The sequence below is a fragment of the Arvicola amphibius genome, chromosome 12 (genome assembly GCF_903992535.2).
Source record: "Arvicola amphibius chromosome 12, mArvAmp1.2, whole genome shotgun sequence".
NCBI lineage: Eukaryota > Metazoa > Chordata > Mammalia > Rodentia > Cricetidae > Arvicola > Arvicola amphibius.
The window spans coordinates 31,209,853-31,233,768 of NC_052058.2; the positions used below are offsets into that span (position 1 = coordinate 31,209,853).

The 23,916-nt window shown below is 51.3% G+C and overlaps 2 protein-coding genes across 3 annotated transcripts in view; one reads left to right on the top strand and one right to left on the bottom strand.

The window, feature by feature from the left end:
- Window positions 1–6,755: 6,755 nt before the first annotated feature.
- Window positions 6,756–11,948, top strand: Ppp2r3b (protein phosphatase 2 regulatory subunit B''beta). Of its 2 annotated transcripts, none has more exons than XM_038349214.2 (13): window positions 6,756–7,190; window positions 7,363–7,548; window positions 7,751–7,854; window positions 8,064–8,166; window positions 8,438–8,551; window positions 8,792–8,878; window positions 8,961–9,117; window positions 9,549–9,597; window positions 9,912–10,001; window positions 10,251–10,426; window positions 10,960–11,078; window positions 11,161–11,267; window positions 11,628–11,948. In XM_038349214.2, exons 1-13 carry the CDS (start codon window positions 6,924–6,926, stop codon window positions 11,764–11,766), a joined length of 1,698 nt encoding a protein of 565 aa, XP_038205142.1. In that variant the 5' UTR covers window positions 6,756–6,923; the 3' UTR covers window positions 11,767–11,948. The 2 variants fall into 2 exon arrangements, with proteins under 2 accessions (XP_038205142.1, XP_038205143.1); XM_038349215.2 differs by having other exon boundaries at window positions 6,758–7,190; window positions 8,477–8,551.
- Window positions 11,949–21,417: 9,469 nt separating this feature from the next.
- Galnt15 (polypeptide N-acetylgalactosaminyltransferase 15) overlaps window positions 21,418–23,916 on the bottom strand; it is a 42,974-nt gene continuing 40,475 nt past the window's right edge. Inside the window, exon 10 of the mRNA XM_038349976.1 lies at window positions 21,418–21,585. Coding sequence (XP_038205904.1) covers window positions 21,439–21,585 — 147 coding nt within the window. The 3' untranslated portion in view covers window positions 21,418–21,438. The remainder of the gene's footprint in view (window positions 21,586–23,916) is intronic.

A 23,916-nucleotide genomic window follows, 5' to 3' on the forward strand; every position in this document is an offset into this window, starting at 1 on the left:
CTGGTTGCCCCCTCCGCCCCCCCCCCAAACTCACAGAGATCTGTCTGCCTCTGCCTCCCTGAGCGCTGGGAATAAAGGCGTGCAACACCAACACCTGGCTTGTGTGATGGTCTTCTGATTTGTGTGGCTCACCTGTGTGTGGAGCTTGGCTGACTAGTGGATGTGGCCTGCAGATCTGCCCCATTTGGGATACAGGTTTTCTATGTGTTCACATCTGTTGCCATGGAAGCTGATCTGGGCATCATAGGGAGTTGTAGACTACAGCCCTTCAGAGAGCCCCTGGAAACTGTGATTTTTGTCTGCTCAGGAGCCAGCTAGGGTAGTCAAGGCTGGAGACAGACTGAAGAAGGTTTGTCACTGGACCTGAATAGGATGAGGTTTCTTGTCAGGGACCATTTTCCTAAGGATAGATTTGTCAGGGACCATCGTCCTTGCAGGGATGGCAGAGGTCATAGCCCTAAGGATGTTTACAGAGAGCCCACCCCTCATCCCACTATCTTGAGAGCTATCCGTTAATGGAACCCACCCCTTACTCCAATGCTAATGGATCACATCTGTTAACGGAATCCGCCCCTTACTCCAATGTTAATGAATCACATGCTTCGGCTTACACCAGGTGCTGGCTGATGACCTTCAGTTACCCTGGCAGGGTTCCTGCCTGCCCCTACCTCCACCCCATTCAAGGGTATATAAGCTGTAACTTTCACCCCAATAAATGGAGACCTTGACAATAGAATCTTGCTTGGTCTCCTTCCTCTTCTTCAGCCCATGTCTTGCAGGTTAGCGCCCCTTCAGAGGACCCTGAATAGCTGACCCTGCCGGCGGGGTTACAGTTTCTGGATTTGGGAAGCCACAGTACTCTTCCATGTGGAAGAGAGAAGCAGAAGGCGAGAGGAGGCCTGCTGACCTTGGTGGTTAGCAAACTGAAGCAAAAAGAAGGGCTTGCAAACTGACAGTGACCTTTGTCTCTTTGTGCTGGTGAGGTCCTGGAGGCCTTGCTGGGAGCCTTCTGGAAGGATTGCAGCCCCAACAACAGTGGCTCTTCACCAAGTGAGTCACATCCCAGGCTTGGGCCTGTGACTTTGCATCATTGTACATCCACAGGGCTTTGTTTTTGAAATCCTAAGAGGTAAATGCACAGTATCCCTGCTAAGTTTGTGTGGGTGGCAGTGGTGGCTTCAGACCTGACTGGGTTTTCAACTATGGAGCCACTTCTGCTCTGGGTGAAGACCTAGAGAGGCCAGAGGTGGCTTACCTTCAAACTTCTCTTCACGTTCTTCTCATCATCAGACCCCCTTGCTGCAGAAAATACCCAAGGTGCCTTACAGGACTCAGGTCACTTGATGTCTCAGCTCACAAGACAGGTTGCTGGTTTGGCATGGATTGGTGGACAAAAGCCTCTGAAAAACCCCCAGTGTGGGGAGACTCTCACTCAAGTCTCGGGATAACACTACACCCACCCCAGTAACTCACGAGAGACTGTCCTTGTTGCAATCACACAAGGTTTAATGATGAGATGAGATGAGATGAGATGAGATGAGATGAGATGAGATGAGATGAGATGGGAACCAGTGCACTGGGGCTGAGACTCATAACCCACGCAGGGGAAGAGTTCGACCCAGAGTGACGGGGAGAAGGAATTTTTAAGGGAAGAAACCATAGCCCAGTGATCCAAAATGGGCAGGGAGGGTGTAGAAAATTCTGAAAATACCAGCAATGATCACAAGGGGGGCAACTCCCTGCCTCTCAAGATCACTCTCAAGGTCATAATCAGCTAGTTCCTAAAACACAGTATTCCAAAATCCCAATGATAATCACAAGGGGGAAACTCCCTGTTTCTCAAGATTATTCTCAAGATTACAATCTAACTTTATCTTCAGCTAGTTCCTGAAACACAGTCACTGAACCAGCTAATCCTAGATTTCTGATTCTTCTCTTCTTGCTTAGATTTTTGGCTGTTTTCTTCCTGCTTGGGGGGGGGGTGTCCTGGATTTACCAGGTCTTTCACTTCCTGGGACGCTGGGGATGTTACACTTTGAGTCCCTCCCGTCCCTTTCAGTTTACAAACATTACCACCTGTCAATGTAGCCAGGTGCTCAGATAGGATACCCGTGGAGGGTGGTGGTTTTGAGTTTTTCTTTAGTAAGTTTATTTTTATTAGTGGGGAAAGAAAAAGAAAAGGGGGAGAGCCAGAGAGAGGGAGAGAAAAATAGGGAGAGAGGGAGGGAGAGGTCAGAGGACAATTTATGGGAGTCATTTCTGTCCTTTTGCCACCAGTTCTGGGACGTGAACTCCAGTCCCTATCGTAAATGGAAAGAATGGGAACACACTGAGCTGCTGAACCATCTGTCAGGATTGGTAGTTTTGAAGAGGTTTTGTGTTTCAGTTCTACCTGAACTCAGTGGAGGTCCAGCGTCCCAGGCCTCCTCCCTCTCCACACCGGGCCTGTCATACACACAAAGCCCAGCCCACAGCTTCCTTTCCTTGTGACCGTAGGTTTGACTGTCTATTCTTCGCTGTCTGGAGGGAGGCCTCAAAGGTGGGCACCCTCGGTTGCTCTGAACAAGGAAGGAAGGGCTGCCAGGTAGCTGCTGCTCACTGCTCCTGGTGTTAGCAGCTGTTACAGGGTGTGGCTATGAATGGCTTTGTCTCAAGAGCTTTTGTTTTACCCAGCTTCCTGTGTGATTGGGCGGGACCCAGTAACACACATGCCTAATCCAGTTTTGTTGGTGGGGGACGTGGAGGGGGGTGGGGAGTAAATAACAAGTGGACTTTTTCCTCCATGACCTGAGATGCCAGCTCAGACTGTATGATCACCCAGAGAACCAGCTCTCAAATCTCTCTAGTGAAACAGCAAACCTGTCATTTTTTTTCCCACCATGCCCCATGCCTGCTTGGCTCTGCTCACCAAGTCTGTCTCCTGGCTGCTCTCTGCTCCTGTCTAATTGATTGATGCCCAGTAGGAGATAGCGCTGCGTGTGATGACTGGACAGCTCTCCTCCCATCCACACTGGGGTCAGGGAGGCTTTTGTGTGGCAGAGTCAAGGGCCCGTATTGATACTCAGATGCAAGAGCCAGACTGAGAACAGAGACCAGGGAGCTGATGACTGTGGCAGGGCCTAGCAAGAAGGTGGAGGCGGTAGCTGGATGTGCTTGGTGTTTCCCCTTTAGTGCTGAAGATGGTAGAACCCAGTTGTGCTGACTGTCAGCTTGGCAGTCACTAGGCTCACAAACACAGAGACTTTCGGTGTTGAGTTGAAGTAGGAAACCTTCCTCCAGCTGCAGACACTATCATCCGATGGGCTGGGGGCCCAGACAGAGTGAAAGGGAGAAAGTGGCCTTGGTGCCAGCATTTCCTGACCACGAGTGCCATGTGTCCAGATGCCTCAAGCTCCTGCTGTCCTGCGTCTCTACCATAATGGACTGTGCCATGAACCTGTAGCCTGCCTGCCTGCCAGCCTCCCTCCTTCTTTCCTTCCATCTTTCTTCCCTTCCTCTCTCCTTCCCTCTTGCCTCCCTTCCTTCCCTCCCTCTTTCCTTCCTCCCTTCCTCTCTCCCTCCTCCCTTCCTTCCCTCCCTCTTCTTTCCTTCCTTCCCTCCTCCCTCCATCTTCTTTCCTTTCTTGCCTCCTTCCTCCCTCCTACTCCCTCCCTCCTTCTTTCCTTCCTTCCCTCTTCCCTCCCTCCTTCCTTCCCTCCCTCATTTATGTGTTATAGCAGTGAGAAAAGCCACCCCAGAAGTTGTGTACACCAGGCAAGATCTCTATCAATAAGTTGTTCTTTCTCTCTGGTTGGGATTGGAAGGGCAAGCTGGCAGGATGTCCTCCTGGGGTGCAGCAGGGAGAGAGAGGGTCAAGATGTTATGGTTTTGGTCCCTGTCCCTTTAAGAGACAAGCCACGCCCACTCCCTCCCCCTTCCGCTGAGGCAGGGTGATCTTCAGCTTCCTGCCTGAGCTTGCTCTCTTTTCCATCTTCTCAGAGAGGCAGCTTTGGTTCTGCCTCTCTCCCCACTTCTCTACTTCCCCCCTATCTCTTCTCTCTCTTTCCTTGCCCCCCTCCTGCCCTTTCACCCCACTGTGGAACACCCCCTTCCCTAATAAACAACCTTACCACGCACGTGGTCAAGTCCCGGGTTCCTCCCTCTGACTCTGCGGTAAACACAAGCCGGAAAGAAACACAACACAAGAACTTTCCGGCCACCATGAGAAACAGGAAGTGGCTAGACCTGCTGCGAGAATACACACCATGACAGTGCCGTTCTTGACAGACGGGATGATCTGGCAAAGGTCCCCTTGCCCATCTGCCTGGTTCTCAGCAGCTGGAATTTAGCAGCACATGCTGTGGTGGGCAGGTGTGCTTCGGACTGGCCCTGAGGACTGCGGGTAGGGAGCTTAGGAACCCTAAAGAGCAGCACGTGGTCCTCAGAGAGGGGTGACGGTGGAAACAGCAAGCCCCTTCAAACAGGGCTGGTTTCACCCTGGGGCCTTGGAGGAGGGGAGAGGGAGGTGTGGTTAAATCCAGGACTGTCCTTCTGACAAGGTCTCAGGTGCCACTACTACCACTGGACCTAGAACCGCACTTGAGACGCTCATGACCCTCTGAAAGGGACACTCCTCAAAGGTATTTCCATGACCTGGGAAAGCCATGTATTGTTTCCCCCACTTCAGTCCTGGGGATCGACTCTAGGGCTTCCAGAATTCCTGGCAAGCTAACGCCTGACACCACTGAATTTATACCCAGCCCTCTTTGTGTTTTATGTTTACTTTTTTTTATTTATGTGTGAGGGTCGAGCATGTGTACAGGACTGCACACTTGTGGAGGGCGGAGGATGACTATGGGGAAGTCAGTTCTCTCTGTCTACCATGTGGAACATGGGGATCAAGCTCAGGTTGTCAGGCGTGACGGCAGGTGCCTGTGCTGCTGAGCCATTTCACCAGCCCTGTTTTTTTTTTTTTTTATTTTGACAGAGGCTCTCAGTAAATTGCTTAGGCAATTCTGTTCCAGTGTTGTCAATCTACCCAAATAACTGGCATGACAGGCCTACATTTTGATCAGATTTCAGGGTTCCTAGGCCTTCAAGAAGACTGCTTGCCAGAAGCCTGCTTTCCTTGGTCAAGGTCACCAGCGGTTGGTGTCCAGTGCTCAGCAGAGCTATGGATAATTTTAAGGCAGTGGCAGGAACTGGGAATGGGATGAACCCAAGTGCTCTTCTGAAGTTGAGCTAAGCAGGATTAAGAGTTTGGTTGGACGTTGGACGTGAATGTTGCAGGTTATTTGATTGAACTGACACTCTAAGACTGTTAATAAATTTAATCTTGAATCAGGAGGGAGACTCAGGGACTAGCTGACTGAAATGAACCACAGGGAAGCCAGGAATATGGATAGAGAGATGCACAGGAAAGAAGGGATGGACTTGGATCTCTCTGAGGTCCTTTTTGATCTAGGAAGCATGGAGAGGTCAGCTGGCCGTCCCTCCACTGCTTTCTTGCTCTATCAGGTTATTACCCCATCTGACTCCTGAGGCTTTTTTTGCTGGGGTGGGGGTAATAGGACAACTTAGATGAGCACATCAGGTGAAGGAGAAGTTACATGTCTCAAACTTTCTCATCAGATCACCTGGAGGTCTGAATACAGGTATCTCCCTAAGACGCTTTGGGAACCAACTATTCTGGAGGACTTGAGTCTTGGATTCACATCCTACAAAAGCCTGCAGTGAGCACTTGCTACTCTAGCAGAAGGCTTGAATTTGATTCTCAGCATCCTGCTGTTTAATAATAACACTTGGTTGGTATGACTCCCATCTTGGTCCGTGGTCTAATTTTGATGACTTTTCCAGAGCACGTGGCAGTGGCTCCTTATTTCCCATCTAAGACTCTAGTGACCTAGCCTGGCCTGGCCGAGTACATCTGATGTGGCACTGTGAGCCAAGGGCAGTAGTTCTCTTCTAGCCGGATGGGATGCGGGAAGTCATTTGGCAATGTCTGAAGACGTCTTTGGTGCTGTCTTAGTGTGTCCATTGCTGTGAAGAGACGCTGTAACCACGACAACTTTTATGAAGGAGGGTTTTCATTTGGGTTTGCCTACAGTTCAGAGGCTTAGCCCATTGTCATCATGGCAGGAAGCATGGCTTGGCACACAGGCAGACATGACATGATGCTGGAGAGGCCTGCGTCTGCATCAGCAGGTGTAGGAAGGGAGAGTGCCACACTAGGCCTGACTTGAGCATCTGAGAACTCAAAGCCCTCCTCCAACAAGGCCATATCTACTCCAACAAGGCCACACCTCCGTGCCACTCCCTATGCGCCTAAGGGGCCATTTCTATTTCTTTCTAACCAGCACAGGTGGTGTCCCAGCTGTGGTGGGAAACCCAGAGTCACATCCTGGACAAGGCACAGCAGAGACATGTCAGGTGCGAGCAGGCTTCAAACCAGGCGCTCCGGGCAAGGCGTTGTCCGTAGAGCCATGCGTCATCATCCCTGTGCCGCCCACCTAGCGGGCTCGTCATCAGTAGCCGTCCTCCGCGTCCACAGAGTTATGCGTCATCTCTGCGCCATCCACATAGCAGGCGTGATCGCGCGTACGCCGTCGCCATGGAGACGGTCGGCGCGTTCTGATGACGCATACAAATGAGGCTGGCGCCGGAGACGAGACAGTTCTGAAACGGCACTGCAGAAGGGGCGTGTCCGCGCGTCAATCGCCGCCCCGGGGCCCGCCATGTTGTGGGCCGGCGCGCCGTGATGACGCAATCCTCTGTAGTCCCGGTGCTGCTGTGATGACGTAGTTCTCCCGCGCCGCGGACGCGCCCGTCCTGAAGCGACGCAGCAGGCTTGTCCGCGCTTCTGCTACCGCTGTCCCCGTCCGTCCGCTTTTCCGGTCCGCGTGTTCGTTGCCCTCTCGGTCCGTCCACGCGCACTTCCGCCCGTCATGCCGCCGCTGCAGCCCGTCCTGAAGCGGAAGGTGGACGAGCTCTTCCTGCGCTGGCTCAGCGACCCCAACACCCAGCGCGCGCTGCACGATGGCCTGCGCCGCATCCGGGAAGCTCCGGGGAGCAATGACGTCACCCGCGGGGGCCCAGGAACGCCCCCTGACGTCACCCGCTACAGACCGGAGCCACCTGATGTCACCCGCGTGCTGCCCCTCGCCTGCTCCCGCCCTGTGCGTGCCTCCTGCAGGAGCCCGGGACACAGGAAGGTGAGAGCACAGGACAGGGGACCCCGGGGACATGCCAGACATGCCTGCAGACGTGTTCACACATGCTGAAACATGTACACACATGTTCACACGTGCAGACACCTGTACACACATGTTCACCCCGCGCTCACCCTGTGCTCACACTGTGCTTACCATGACCCTTGACTCCCAGGTGCAGCCTCCCCAGGAGGACCCGCCCCCACCGGCCACCAGCCTCTGCATCCCTGCTTTCTACTTCCCACATGGGCGCCCGCCAGAGACACTAGACGTGGACGCTGCCCTTAACCCTATCAAGCGAGTCTTCGCGGAGTTCCCGCAGGAGCGTGCCACCGTAGAGGACATGGGTCGCGTGGCCAAGGTGGATGTTGGGGGTGAATGGGGACCACCGGAAATGCTATAGCAAGGGACATGGGATGAATGACCAGGGTGGGGATGGAGGCCACGGGTACTGACTGGCCATGGATGGGAAAGTTGCCCCGCCCTCCAACCCCACCCCTTGGCAACCCTACCCCTCCCGCCAGCCTCACCCATCGAGCCTCCTGCTCTCCCCCCCCCCCCAGGCCTGTGGCTGCCCGCTCTACTGGAAGGGGCCACTGTTCTACAGCGCGGGCGGGGAGCGCACGGGCTCCGTGTCGGTGCACAAGTTTGTGGTCATGTGGAGGAAGTGAGTGGGAGAGCATGGCTGGAAGCTGGGGGCATGGCCGGGAGCAGGGCTGGTGACATCATTGGCGGGGGGCGTGGCCAGGATCCATGTCACTGCACACATTCGTCGCCCATCGCCCATGGTGAGGTGAAGGGAGTGCGGCGAGGTTCATGGTCACGGCTGGAAGCGGGGTGGGCATGTGACATCGTCGGGTTGGGCGTGCCCCCCAGGATCCTCCTCACATGCCACGACGAGGCCGCCAGGTTCGTGCAGCTGCTGATGGCGCCGGGGAGCGAGGGGCTGGTGCAGGAGGATTTTGTGCCACTGCTGCAGGTGCGGGGAACTGGGGGGCACAGATGTGTGGACAGGCGAACACATGGACAGAAACGTAGACAGACAGGCAGGCACACAGTTACCCAGGCATGCACAGACATGCACATACGGACCGATGGGCACGCAGATAGACGGGCACAGAAGTGGAAGGACAGGCAGACAGACCCACAGAGGGAGAGATTTGCACGCGGACACAGACACAGAGGGACACAAGGACCGAAGGATAAGCAGACTGACACAGACACGGACTGACAGACGCACATGTACACAGTTCCTCCCCCAACCATCAGGTTCCCTCCGTGTTCCCCAGGACGTGGTGAACACGCACCCTGGCCTGTCTTTCCTGAAGGAGGCGCCTGAGTTCCATTCCCGCTACATCACCACGGTGAGTAATGGCCACGACTGCATGATCCCCAGGACCCGCTCCCCATGATCATCACTGTGGGGTTGGTGGACGCCATCACTCAAAGTACGTCACCATGGAGAGTCCCGTAGCCGTGACTCCGTGCCAACACCACCACCCCGCACAGACACCATAACCCCCACCCTGACCCCCAGACCGACCCCGTGACCCCATGACTGCTGTACTGACTCCCTGACCCCACACTGAACCCGCAACCCACAGGTCATCCAGAGGATTTTCTACACTGTGAACAGGTCGTGGTCCGGTCGGATCACGTGCACCGAGCTGCGGAGGAGCAGCTTCCTGCAGGTGGGGGCAGGGCCTGGAGCCAGTGGGCGGGGCCTTGATCCAGTAGGTGAGGCCTCCCGTGACCTCTCCCATACACCCCCAGAACGTGGCACTGCTGGAGGTGGAGCCTGACATCAACCAGCTGACTGAGTTCTTCTCCTATGAGCATTTCTACGTCATCTACTGCAAGTTCTGGGAGCTGGACACGGACCATGACCTGCAGGTGGATGCGCGGGACCTGGGTCGCCACTCCGACCATGGTGAGGGGCGGGATGGGAGGGGCTGGACCTGGGTGGGAGGAGCTTCAGATGCGGTGGGTCCTGGGTAGGAGTGTCTTCTGATGGTTCCGGGTCTGTGGTGTGGGTGGGGCTGGAGTGGGAAGGGTTTTGGATGGTGATGGGGCCTGCAGGTGGAAGAGCAAGACCACAGTGAGTGGGAAGACCCATAAGGCCTGGGGGTTTGGGTGGGATGGGAGGGGCTTGAGTATGTGGGAGGGACCTGCAGGTGGGCACACAGGACCTAATGTGCCCAGGTGACCACAGTCAGCTGTGGAGGAGGGGCAGCTACTGCATTTGGGCTGAGTGGGGGTGGGACATTGGATGGGGCGAGGCCTGCAGTACAGGGACGTGGATGACCCGGGCCTGTCAGTCATCATCCGTGACCCTCCTGCCCTGCCTGCTTTCTCCCACAGCCATCTCCTCCCGGATGATTGACAGGATCTTCTCAGGTGCTGTGACGCGGTATGTGTGGGGTGGAGAAGGGTGTGGGGGAGTAGCAGGTGGGTCCTTGGGTCTGGGCGGCACTGCTCATGATCTCCATCACATGACCAAGGTTGTGACATCCATGGGTTTGGGTGTGGCTACTGGGCTGGGATGTTGCTGGGATGTGGGCGTGGCCGCATGGTGCAGTCACTGGGAGTGTGTGAACTGTGATGCCACTCATAGGTGGGCGTGGCCTCTTATCTCATTAATATCACTGGGTGGGTGTGGCCGCTCCACCAGCTGTGACCCCACCCCCATGTGAGGCCCCTGTCGTCTCTCCCCCTCCCCCCCAGAGACCAAAAGGTGCAGAAGGACGGGAAGATCAGCTACGCAGACTTTGTGTGGTTCTTGCTTTCCGAAGAGGACAAAAAGACTCCAACCAGGTAGGCATAGCCCCATGTAGGTTCCTCCATGGCCTGTGGGACCCTTGTGTCCCATGTGCGGTGCATTTGCTTGTCACCCTGTGCCCCATTGAGGGTCGCTGCACATCTTGTGCCCGTGGGCCCACATGTCCGTGTGTATGGGAACCCTGTTCCATGTCTATAAACCGTGGCTGCATAGATCTGTTTGTGTTTCTGTTGCCGTGTCCCTTGTCCGTGTCCAGGCTGACATGGCCCCCCTACTCCCCACAGCATTGAATACTGGTTCCGCTGCATGGACTTGGACGGTGATGGCGTGCTCTCCCTGTATGAGCTCGAGTATTTCTACAAGGAGCAGATGCAGCGCCTGGACGCCCGGGCCATCGAGCCGCTTCCTTTAGAGGACTGCGTGTGCCAGATGCTGGACCTAGTGCAGCCACGGATACCAGGTGAGTGTGATGCGCATGGCTGGGTGCTGTGCTCCGTGGGCATCACCCTGTCATTCATGGTCTCCTCTCCTGTGTCTGTGATCCCAGGTGAGTACCACACATGTGGCTGGGTGTCATTCCCCGAGGCTGTGAACCCATCACACTTGGTCACCCCTCCTGTGTCTGTGTGATCCCCGGTGACTGCCACACGAGTGGCTATGTGTCGTTCCTCATGACTGTGACTCCCACCACATGTGGTCAACCCTCACGTGTCTGTGTGGTCCTGGGTAAGCAGGCTTTCCACATGGACTGATCCCTCTACATGGCTCGGATTCGTCCTGTGTGGCCACGCCTCCCACGAGGCTACTTTCCACCTTTCTGTGAAACCCAGTCATGAACCCCATGACCTCCACAGCCCCTCTGCCCCACGTCACTCTGTGGCCCCACCCTCTTTCCCCCGTGACTCCAAAGCCCCGCTTTCCTTCCCCTGAGACACCGCAGCCCCACCTTCCCACCCACCACCCCCCTCATCCCACGGCCCACCCTCCCTGCAGGGAAGATCACGCTGCCTGACCTGAAGCGCTGCAAGCTCGCCCACGTGTTCTTCGACACATTTTTCAATGTGGACAAGTACCTGGACTACGAGCAGCGAGAGCAGGCGTCCCTGCTGCGGGTGCGTGTCCCGTGTCCCCCTTGTGTTCCCGCGTGAACCCCCACACATCTCCACATCTCACAGACTCTCTTGCACCTCGCAGGAGAGCGATCCCGATGGACCTGAGCTCTCAGACTGGGAGAAGTATGCTGCGGAGGAGTACGACTTCCTCGTGGCTGAGGAGGTGGCCGGGGACCTGTGGGATGATGGGTGAGCACGTGGGCTTGGGTAGACGTCTGGTGATGGGTGTGGGGATGGGGTTCTTGGGTGGGCAGTGGTTATGAATGGGTCTCAAGTGGATGCATGGGCATGGGCAGGGTTCGACTGGACAAGGGGTGATGGGTGAGCATGTGTGACTGGCTGTCCTTGGTCGTGGTGTTGCTCCAGTGATGTGACGCCCTGCAGTATGTGGTGTCTGTATCACGTGTCTCGGGCCCAGGGCATGACTGTTGTCTTGGAAGCCCCTGCACCCTGCCAGGAGACTTCTAGGAACAGCGGGTGACCGGCTCCTCTGCTCCGACCTGACACCCTAGCCCTGCCCACAGCCCTGACCCTGTCACCTCCCCACAGCCTCCCCTCTGAGCTCAGCCCTGTGGAGCAGAAACTGAACACCCTGTGGTCTCCGCTGGCCCAGAGGGCGATCGTCCAGACACTCGCCCGGTCGGGGAATGTAGACCTGTATGCATGTGTGGACAAGGACCACGTGTGACTGGGGAGACCACATGACATGGGAGACACCTGCTGCCCTGTCCGCATGGTCTAGTGACACTGGAGGCTGATGACTGCTACCCCACCCCACCTGCGTGGTCACTTGACATGATGGGACTGGCCCAGGTGGCCACATGTGGGTCTTTGCGGACAGACTTGTTTTATAAAATGCTATTTATTTGACATGGAATTTTTCTGTGCCTCCCACGTGCCCAAGGTCATCATGGGATCCTCTGCGTGTGTCTGTGTGGACTGTGTCCTGTGTGGCACTATCATGTGACTGTGTAGATAATGGCCCGTGTGACCACGTGGACCACAAATGTCATGTGGCCGCCTCTCCCACATCCTCCACACAGCTGTGTGCATGTGGGACAGTGTCCACACAGACACATGATAGTGCTACACGAGACACAGTCCACACGGTCACATGGACCAGTAATCTGCCATGCTCTTGGGTCAGTAGGATCAACATAATAAAAATGGCAATCTTACCAAAAGCAGTCTGTAGATTCAACGCTATCCCCATCAAAATCCCAACACAATTCTTCACAGACCTTCACAGAACAATAATCAACTTTATATGGAAAAACAAAAAACCCAGGATAGCCAAAACAATCCTGTACAATAAAGGAACTGCCTGAGGCATTACCATCCCTGACTTCAAGCTCTATTACAGAGCCACAGTGGTGAAAACAGCTTGGTATTGGCATAAAAACAGATGTTGACCAATGGAATCAAATCGAAGACCCGGATATTAATCCACAAACCTATGAACACCTGATTTTTTGACAAGCTAAAATTGTTCAGTGGAAAAAAGAAAGCATCTTTAACAAATGGTGCTGGCATAACTGGATGTCAACATGTAGAAGAATGAAAATAGATCCATATCTATCACCATGCACAAAACTGAAGTCCACATGGATTAAAGACCTCAATATAAGGTCTGACCACAATGAACCAGAAAGAAGAGAAAATGGGAAGTAGCCTGCAATGCATGGTCACAGGAAACCATTTCCTACATATAACCCCAGTAGCACAGACAATAAGAGCAACAATGAATAAATGGGACCTCCTGAAACTGAGAAGCTTCTGTAAAGTAAAGGACACAGTCAATAGGACAAAAGGGCAGCCTACTGAGTAGATCTTCACCATCCCCACATCTGACAGGGGACTGATCTCCAAAATATATAAAGAACTCAAGAAATTAGATGTTAAAATTCTAAATGATACAATTTAAAAATGGTGTACTGAACTAAACAGAATTCTCAAGAGAATTTCAAATGGCCAAAAGATACTTAAGGAAATGTTCAACATCCTTAGCTATCAGGAAAATGCAAATCAAAACAACTCTGAGATACCATCTTACACTTGTCAGAATGGCTAAGATCAAAACCTAATAATAGCTTATGCTGGAGAGGATGTGGAGTAAGGGGAATGAACACTCATCCATTGCTGGTGGGAATACAAATCTGTACAACCAGTTTGGAAATCAGTGTGGCGGTTTCTCAGAAAATTAGGAATCAGCCTACCTTAGGATTCAGCAATACCACTCTTTTAAATATACCCAAAAAATGCTCAATCATACTACAAAAGCATTTTTTCAACTATGTTCATAGCAGCATTATTTGTAATAGAGCCTGGAGACAACCTAGGTGCCCCTCAACTGAACAATGGATAAAGAAAGTGTGACACACACATTAGAGTACTACTCAGCAGTAATAAATAATGACATCTTGAATTTTGCATGGAAATGGATGGAATTAGAAAACACTATCCTAAGTGAGGTAACCCAAACCCCCCAAAAATAAATATAGTATGTGCTCACTCATAAGTGGATACTAGCCATAAACAAAGGACATTGAGCATATAGTTCATGGTCCTTGAGAAACTGGGGTGAATCTAAGGAAAAACATAGACCCACCTGGGAATTGGAAACAGACAAGATCGCTTGACAAAATTGGGAGCATGGGGCTGGGGAGTAGTAGGAAGGGGAGGAAGAGAGGGTTGAGGAGAACTTAAGGGAATGGGATAGTCGAGAGGGAGGAAGAACAGATATGCGAGTAAGGAAAGAGATATTTTGATTGAGGGAACCATTATAAGGTTAGCAAGAAACCTGGCTCTAGAGAAGTTCCTAGGAAGCCACTCCCCTTTTTCATAGCTTATCTATCCCAGACAGACAGTCCTTGAACTTGCAGGCCAGCACACTGCACTTCCCTGTTCCACAGCTGGCTTCTACTCAGGCAGGCAGGCCCTGGGGAGACAGGATGAATATGCTGCAAACCCTCATATACTGCTGATTTCAAAATGACCAGACAGGACCATGGGAGCCAGGACCAGGAAGCTGCAACCCCCTCTTTCACAGATGACTTCTGCAGGACCTGACAGGCCATGGGAAGCCAGGTCAGGGATGCTGTGCCCCCATCTTCCTCACCTGAGCACCACATGGCTGGAAATTCCTGGGGGCCCAGACAGTGACACTGATCCATCCTTTTACATGACTTGCTAGCCCAGGGCCCCAAAGTAACTTGGGTAACAGGCAGGGGAAGCTGTGCCCCTCTTCCATGTCCATGAGCCCCTGGGACAACCATGTGCTGGGATGCAAGGCCTTGAAAGCTGTGCCCCCTTTTCCATGCCTGGCCTCCTCAAGACAGGATGGGCTCTGAAAAGTCAGGGATGAGAATCTGCACTGCACTAGTCCATCAATGGCTTCCACAGGTCCAACCATTCCCTGTTCTGCCAGGCCATTTATGCCATGTCCCCCTTTACCATGGCTGGTCTCTCCAGGTCCTAGTCATGGGTCCTAGTCCCTGGGAATTGAGACTTTGAAACTGTACCCACTCATCTTTTGTTGGACTCCCCAGGGCCTAACATTACCTGGGGTGCTGAACTGTGGGTGCTGCTCCTCCTTCCATTGCTGACTTACCCAGAGCAGGACAGGCCCTGTGGAGACAGACCATGGCAGATGCACCTCCCTTTGCCAGAGCTTGTCTCTCCAGGGAGAGATAAATCTTGTGGAACTAGGGCAGGGAAGTTGCACCTCCTTGGCATCTTGCCTATGCCACACATGCTGTGGAAATCAAGGGCTAGACATTTGTGACGGCCTCTTCCAGCCACACTCTGTGGTTCCATGCCAAGTAAGCTGTGCTCTCACTTCCATGGCTAACCTGTACCCATTCTTACACAAATGATCAGACCAGGCTGTGCAATTCAGGGGAAAATGTGCTGACCTATGCATCACTGGACAGTCACTGGAGAGGCAGGGCAGTGGACACTGCACTCCCCTATTCCATGGCCATTCAGACACTGGTGAGCCAAACCAGGGAAGTTTTGCTACCCTATTCCACTGCTGGCCTTACATGGTTGGACCAGTCTTGAGTAGCCAGGCTGGGGAAGCCACCTCCTGCCCCATTTCCTCGCTGGCCTCCAAAAGGCCAGCAGGGCCCTGGTGCTCCTGGGCAGAGAATTTGCAGCCCACTATTCCCTGGCTGCCCTCTGTAAGGGTCAGCCATGCACTGGGGAGGCAGGCCACGGAAAGTGTGCCCTTCTCCTCCACAACTGGCTTCCCCAAGCCAGTCTGGGGAAGCTGCACCTGCCTATTTCCATGCTGGCCTCCACAGGGGAAGCCAGACTCCTGGAGTCAGGCTGGAAAAAGTATACCACCCTCTACCTTGGCTAGCCTCTGCATGGCCAGACAGGCTCTGGGAACCAGACCTGGGATGATCTGGTGTCATCTTTCATGACTGGTCCCTGCAGGGGTAGACAGGCCCTGGGGATCCAGTCCAGGGATGCTGAGTTTCCCACTTACATGAGTGACCTCCCAGGGGACAGGCAAGCCTGAGGAGCCAGACCTGGAAAGTTGTGCTCCATCCTCCATCATGGGCCTGTGTCCCCTCTTCCATGACTAGCCACATCATGGCCTGCCAGGCTGGGGAGGTTGCACCCCTTCTTTCCTTGCCAGCCTCCGTAGGGCCTGCCATTCCCTGGAGAGACAGGCTGGGGAAGATGTGGTGCCCTCTTCAATGACTTGCCTATTCAGAGCCAGAGAAGCCCTGGGAAAGCAGGCCAGGGACAGTGTGTCCCCTTCTTCCATGTCTGGCCTCTGTAGGGTTAGACATGCCCTTGGGATCCACCAGGGAAAGTTGCACCCCCATCTTTAATGTTTGGCTACTGCAGGCCAGGACAGTCCATGGGGATTCAAGCCAGGGAAGCTCTGCTCCCCTCTCTTCCATTACTGACCTTCACAGAACATGACAGTCCCTGAACTGTCCTGCCTGGGTAGCTGCATGCTCTCTTCCACAGCTGCCCACCAAAGGGCTGGACAAGCCCTGGGAAGCCAGGCCAGGGAAGCTGAGCATGCTCTTCCACAGTTGGCCTCCCCTTAGCCAGCCATGCCCTGGAATGCCCAGCTGTGGAAACTGAGCCTGCTCTTCCAGGTCTGGCCTGTACACCCTCTTTCATGACTGGCCTTCCAAGAGCAGTATAGTCTGGGGAGTCTGCAACCCCTCTGCCATGAAGAACTTCCCCAGGGACTGCAAGACCAGGGAATCTGTGCACCCTCTTTGACAACTAGCCTCCCACAGACAGGACAGTCCATAGGCAGCCAAGCTGGGGATGTTGCACCTACTTATCCATGATTATCCTCCCCACCACTGACAATGCTCTGGAGAGACAGGCCAGAAATTGTGGTCCCGTTTTCCCCAGCACTAGCCTTCCACTGGGAAGCCAGGTTCTGAAGCTGTCCTTGCCTCTTCCACAGCTGCCTCCCCAGGGCTGGCCATGCACTGTGGATCCAGGTTGAGGAAGCTTTGCCTCCTCTACCCCTATACTCTCCAAAGCTAGCCATGTACTAAGGAGCCAGGCCTGGAAAGAGGTACCTCCTCTATTCCCTGACTGGCCTCCCAGGGCCAGCAATGCCTTGCGTACCCAGGCTAGAAAAACTGTGCCCCCTTATCCATGTCTAGCCTATCTAGACTCAGACATTCTCATGGGATCCAGGCCAGGGAAGCTGCACACCCTCTATTCCAGGGCTGGCCTATGCAGTGCCTGGCCAGCCTAGGGGAGTCACTCCATGGAAGCTGTGTCTGTGCTTTCCACAGCTGGCCTATGCAGGGCTGGAGAGTCCCAGGGAAGCCAAGTTAGGGAAGATGCCCACATTCCATGACTGACTTCCTTGGCGTAGACAAAGCAGTGGATGTTGTGACACCTCTTTCACACCTCTTTCCATGACAGGATAGGTTCTGAGGAGGCAAGCCATGTAAGTAGCACACACACCTTCCACAACTTGCCTCCACAGAGTCAGAGAGTTCCTGAGAAGCCAATAAGGGAAATCTGTGCCTCCTCTTCCTCAGCTGGCTTCTGCATGTTTGCACAGAACCTGAGGACCCAGGCCTATAAATGTGTGTCACTGTCTTCTAGGGCTGGCCTACACAGTACAAGACAGGCCCTGGGGATTCCGTCCAGGGAATCTGTGCTACCTCTTATAAGGATAGACTCCCTAGGGCATGCCAGGCCATGGAAGCTGTACCCCTTCTTCAACAATTGGCCTCCCCTAGCCAGGACAGACCCTGGGGAGTCAGGCCAGGGTTGGAGCAGCTACTTCTTCCTGGCTTCCCCAGAGCCTAACATTCCCTGTTTATCTAAGCCAGGGAAGCTGTGCCCCTCTCTTCTAGGGATGGTATCCCCAAGGCCCAATCATGTCCTGGGGAGTCAGTCTAGGGAAGATGTGCCAACCTTTGCACCAGCCAGCATAACCAGGGCAGACCACTGCAGTAGAGGGAATCTAGATACAGAAGAAACAACCCACTGTTTTATGGCTGGCATGTGCAAGTTCTCACTGACCCTGTGGAGCCACTACAGGTTTCCTGAGCTCTCCTCTTCCATACCTGGCATTCAAAGGGTTATACCATACCTGGAGAGGCGGGACAGGGGATTTGCTTCCATGGCTGGCCTCCACAGGGCTGGATAGAACCAGGGAAGCCAGGCCAGGTAAATGCCACAACTCTGTCCATATCTGGCCTTCCCAGGACAGGGCCAGTCCTGGGGTGGTAGGCAGATAATTCTGCATTCCCACTTCCATGATTGGCCTAACTTGGGCCAGTGATACCCTGGGCTTGGAATATGGGTACACACTGGCCCCAGCCTGTCTCCCCAGGGCCTGCCCTAATCTGTGGAGGCAAATTGTGGAAGAAGTGGGGCACAGCTTCCCTGTTCTGGATCCCCAGGACTTTTCTGGCCATTCAGAGGCCAGATATGGAGGAGAATGGTGTATCTTTCCCAGCTTGGCTCCCCAAGAACTGTCAGGCCCAATAGAGGAGGCGGTGCGCAACAACCCTGGTCTGACTCTCCAGGCCCTGCCTTATCCTTTGGGGGCCAAACGTGGAAGAGGGCTAAGCATTTTCCCCAGTCTGACCTCCCAGGGCCAATCCTGCCTGGAAAGGTCAGCCATCAATGATGGAGCACACTTTCCCTGGCCTGGCAGGCCCTGGTCAAGCTACCTGTGGAAGAGGTGGTATAGATTCCCTAGATCACCAAGACTTGTCTGGTCCAGCAGAGGCCAGCTGTGGGTCCCAGCCTGCTCTCCAGGACCTGTTCATCCCAAGAGAGGTATGCCATGGAAAAAAGAGACATCCCGTCCCTGGCCTGGCAGACCCTTTGAAGGCTAGCTGTGGAAGAGGGGTGGCACCTTCCATGGACTTGCCAGTCCAGGTGAGGCCAATAATAAAGGGGGGGGCACAAGCCATCCATGGAAGATTGGGCAGTTTCCCGTCTGACACCCCAAGGCTGTCCAACCCAGGGGAGGTTAGTAATGGAAGAGTAGGCACAGCTTTCCACGCATGGCTCCCTAGATTGGGGCGCAGATTCCCTGACCTTGGTCCCCAGGGCCTGTGTGACCCTGTGGAGGACGCTGGAGAAGAGGGGGGCGTGGCTTCCCTACTTATCTCTCCATTGTCTGTTCCTGGGGAGACAGGATATGAAAGAATGTGTACCCTTTCTCCGACTCTGGAAGCTTGGCCTTGGAATATTGTATGCAGCTTGCATAGACTTGCAGGCCCTGTTGAGGCCAGTCATAAAAACGGGGGGCAGAGATACTTTGGCCTGGCACCCCAGGGCATGGTCGGTCCACGGGCGGTTAGCCTTGTGTGAGGGTTTGCTGGCTCTCCAAAGCCTGTCTAACACTATGGAGGCCAGCTGCAGAGGAGGAGGGCACCGCTTCTCAGGAGTGGCCCTCCAAGGCCTGACCAAACCTGTGGAAGCCATTTATAGAAGAGAGGTGTGTAGTTTCCATGGATTCCCCAGGGCCTATCTGGATTTGTGTAGGCCAGACATAGAAGAGGGGGGTAGCCTGGCATCACAGCACAAGGTCGGCCCTGGGGAGTCCACAGGAAAAGCCATACCCTGGGTTGCCAAGCTAAGGAAGCATCTCCCCCCATTCCCTGGTTGTCCTCCCCAGGGCCAGCCATGACTGAGCGATTCAGGCTAAAGAAACTTCATACCCTTCTTCAATGGAAATAACCACTTAGAAAACCATACATTAATTAAAACACTGCTTGGTCCATTAGCTCTAGCTTCTTATTGGCTAATTCTTATATCTTAATTTAAACCATTTCTATTAATCTGTATAGCACCACAAGGTTGTGGCCTACCAGCCAAGTTTCAGCATGTCTATCTCCGGTGGTGGCTCCATGGCATCTCTCTCTGACTCAGCCTTCCTTGTCCCATGCTATAGGCCAAGCCAGTTCTTTATTCATTGACCAATAAAAGCAACACATAGACAGAAGGACCTCCCACACCAGGCCGCTAACATTAAACATACCTAGAACACAGACTTTGTTCTCTGCAGACCTCCCAAGGTGTTAATCACCAACAAGTACAACTCACACAACAGAATTTAGCCTTTTATTTAATTATATTAATTTATCCCAACAGCTTCAGCTACTGAAAATGCTAATCACAGAATTCATTTCAGAACAGAGATCTTTTAAAAATGTTTGCTCTTCAACCATTACTGCCCTTTACAAGGTTGTCATCTGAAAGCTCCATCCCTGCCTCAACATGTCAGGAGAATTCATGTTAAATACAGACAGGTCTGAAGTAAGAAGATTGTGGGTAAAATCTCTTCCATACTCGGGAATGGGTCTAGCCAGTGCTATTCAATAACAATGCCTGTGATGGTGGGATATTTTATAACTGTGTTTTCAGTTTAGTAGCCATTAGCCACAGCTGACTACTGAACTCTTGAAATGTAACCAGCACAATCAAGGAACAGCTGGAAAATTTCCTGAATTGTACATAATTTCCATCAGAATGGCCACAGTGGTTTGTGGCATCATATTGGATAGTGTTAGTTAGTATAGATCAATTCTAAGGTTGGAGAAACACAGTGGGCATTGACTTGGAAGAAATACATACATGTTCAGTATTTTAGAAATGCAAACTTCTTTCCTAATTATTTAAAACAACTGTTCAAAGACAGTCAAAAGGTCAAAGGCATCTTTAATATGAAATTTTAAGTTTGCCATATAGAGAGCTAATTACATCCAGAGAGAAATGGGCAAGAATGTTTTTCTGTTTTTTTCTAAACAGCACCCTAATTCACTCATCAACACTTGTGGCTGCACCTTGGCTTTGCTCTGGTTGAGGTGGATATCGCTCAACCATGAGCATTTAACAGGAATCCACATTTAGGGAGTCCTTGACATACATTGTTGGCTCATAGATGGCCCCGGCGAGCCTCGGGAATATTCAATAGCCACATCCATTTTGTCTTGTAAAGGTTTTGCCTGGAGCGATGGCATTTCCATTCAAGGGAGGGCTTTCCTTTTTCAAAGGTTGTTATTTCTCATCAAGCCAGCACAGCTCTCTACAAGGGCATCAAGGGAGTTTATGATACCTTTGTTCATGAGAATGCTCAGATGTGTTGATCCTTCCAGCACTGGTGACTCAGAAAGACTACACTGTGAGGAAATCTGGTTGTGCATAGCTGAGCTAGAGAAGGCTAGAGCCGGTGACTGGAGGTAGAGAGTTTCAAGGGGGCTGTTCTGAAGATGAAAAACTCTTACCTAGCTCTGTTGACTCTTTCTGGGCCAACCTGAGATGGAGAGTCAGGACGAATCTCTCTCCAGCCTTCTTCCCAGCTCCACCCCATTCCTCTCCATTTCCTTCTGCTTCCTCTTGAGCTAGGGTTCAATAAATGAAGAGAAAATATATGCTAGCAAGCCTAGTCAAACAGGCTGAACCACAGACCATTAAACACCCTTCGCTCTAACTTTCGCAATTGACCACATACACCACACCATCCAAGTAAAGGCTACGCGAGGTCAGATAAAGTTATCTATGGCATTTGATGTCTCCTGGAAGGTCTGTCAGACAATGCCTATGCCTCTTTCCACAGTCATGGACAAAAGCAAATGTTAAATGCTTGGTAGGACGAAAAGGACTCTGCTGTATTTCATGATGAACATTTCTGAAGATGAAGACAATGACTCCATTGCTTTTCTTCTATAAATACAGCTATCAGTCAATGACATAAGGCACATGGAGAGATTATTTTTTTTATGGTTTTTAGTCATTTTCTTCTCTCCTATACCAGCAGCCTGGGCACCATGGACGGCTCAGAACATACAGGAGCAGAAATGTGATGCTGATCATTTGCTTTGCTCTCCTTCACTGTTACTCATCGTTCATCCACAGGGTGGACCTGGTCGAATCGCCACAGCTGGCTGCTTTTGCCATCACACTGACTCAAGTACAGATCCTTACTGTCTCCTTGAGCTCCAGCTTCCATGCATTTCCCAGAAAGGATGTGAATGATCATTCCATCCTGAAAAGAGAAGGAAGGAGACAATTCCTGACAAAGTCAGCAAAGGAAGACATTTTTAAGATTTCTTTTGAGCACTAAAAGACTGACAGAGGTGGTATGTACTAGCCTGGAATGAGTGGCAGGATTTTTAGTTAATAGAAAACATAATTTAAATATTCCTAAAATTTAAATGTCTTTCAAGTCTAAGGGATCCTGATCCCAATTATATTGCTGTTATAAGATTGTGTGCTGTAGGAAGTGATAACCCGCCCACATGTGTCTGCTCTCTTTCCAGCCTCTCCCTCTGTTCTGGTTGCAGATTTCAGTTTCTGATCTCTGATCAATAGAGGATTTTGATTTGTGAGTTTACCCCTAAATAAATAACCATCAATTTCTCAGTTCTAAGCTAGTGTGGGATTTCTTTTAAGCAGCAGTCCTCATTTGGTGCCCATGTGGAATCAGACTCCACACCTACTGGGTGGGTGGCCTAACGGCCTGGCAAGTCCATGGCCCAAACAGTCTCCCAACCCTGCCCACTTGGTTTGCTTTTACCTAAGTGGTTTTTTTTTTTTTGTAGAATCCCCACCACAGCGGAGTTTACTGCATGTGGCAACTTGGAAATTTCCCAAGCACATGCACGCACAACTGCTGCATTCCCCAGGGCAGTTCCTTCCTGCGTGGTGACTTGTGCAGCTTCTGGTTTCTGCTCCCTGCCCCTGAGTTCTGGTTTTCTTGCTCCGTGTATGGAATTGATTTAATTGCTTTTACTTTGTCAAACAAAGCATATTTCTCAGTATTTAACCAGTACCAAGGCCGAAAACTAAAGCGACTCAGAAATTAAAGCAGCCCAGGACCATTCCTGTCGCCACTGGTTGCATTGCTTCTAGTCACAACATCTACTGGATAATAAAGTTTACTGGATCACATAACAGGTAATTAATATATCATTATGGCAGACTTCATTAATAATGCAACTTTTATGCTAATGGTATGTATTGTATTATGCGAGGCTTATATGGCTATGGTGAAACTTTAATAGGTTTTAGTTTTCTTCTCCATATTCTATCATTAAGAAAAAATATGGCACTTTTTAGGAATGATACAGTCTTTACAGACTAATAATGTTGACAGGATTAATACCATCAAAAATTAAAAGTTACCTGAAAAGTTAATACTATACCAACAAAATTGAATCTATATTGAAGGATACTAAGAAGCTATCTGAAAGAATTCATACTGTTGAATTTTACAATCAAAAGTTGTCAAAAAGTTATGGTAAGTTAACAGAAAAACTGTCTCTCCAGCATGGCAATCTGCATGCTATTCAAGTAATGTCCAAGGATGAGATATTTTCTTTAAAGGAAAAACTTCAGACCTTGGAATCACATGTGCAGAATAAGGACCAGAGTTTGGGTGCCTCAATGAAATCACTAGAAATATATACAGGCCAGGAGATTCAGACTTTATAAAAGACAATAATAAAAAAGATTTGAAATAATTGACAAAATTATTGGAGCTGATAAACAGGGAAAGAAGGCACAAGTACAGGATTCAACATCGCCATTAGCTGTCAGGGATGACTTACCCAGGGTTTCAGCTTCCTACCCTGTAATCTACTCTGACAAAGCATCAAGTTCTAAGGGCCCCAAAAATCCAAAGAAATAAGATGGATGCTATAGGAATGAATGATCTAAAAGAAATTAAGCAAGCTGTTATAACTTATAGCTTGCATTTCACATTTGCTAAGGAGATGATAAAGACTTGGACTTCTAATGTCAAAGCAACCCCACATGATTTTTTCAGTTAGTTTCAGCAGTCCTGGATAATGGACCTTTCTTGATGTTTAAAATTTATTTTAGAGAGGAAGCCAAAATTTTGGAACTACAAGGAAAAGCAAAAGGCCTTGGGACTTCCCAAGATCAAATTCTTAGTGAAGGCCCTTATGCTGACCCATAGGTTCAAGTTCTTTATAATGAAGAAATCTTGTCCGTATGCCATAGAGCAGCCTTAAATGATTGTTACAGGATTCAAGAACTAGGAAAAATATTTTAATCATATACCAGGGTTAGACAGGAACAGAGAGAACCCTTTACTGACTTTTTTACAAAGATTAAGTAAGGCTGTACAAATAGGAGTAACACACCCAGATGTTAGACAAGTACTTTTTGAATCTCTAGCTTTTGAAAATGAAATTTATAATGCAAAAAGATACTTGAGCCTTTAAAGGTATGGATGAATGGACTCTGTATACAATGAATATTGAGACAATTGCCTATAATACTGAATCTTGGGTAGGAAAAGCAATTTCCAAAGGAATGAGGAGACATCAAAATGCCAAATGTTTTAATTGTG

Bases quoted from the DNA above. Each gene is read 5' to 3' on its own strand.
- Ppp2r3b (XM_038349214.2), top strand. From the start codon at position 6,924: ATGCCGCCGCTGCAGCCCGTCCTGAAGCGGAAGGTGGACGAGCTCTTC. The intron at 8,167-8,437 runs GTGCGGGGAACT...ACATGTACACAG, and splicing joins ATTTTGTGCCACTGCTGCAG to TTCCTCCCCCAACCATCAGG. The intron at 9,598-9,911 runs GTATGTGTGGGG...CCTCCCCCCCAG, and splicing joins TTCTCAGGTGCTGTGACGCG to AGACCAAAAGGTGCAGAAGG.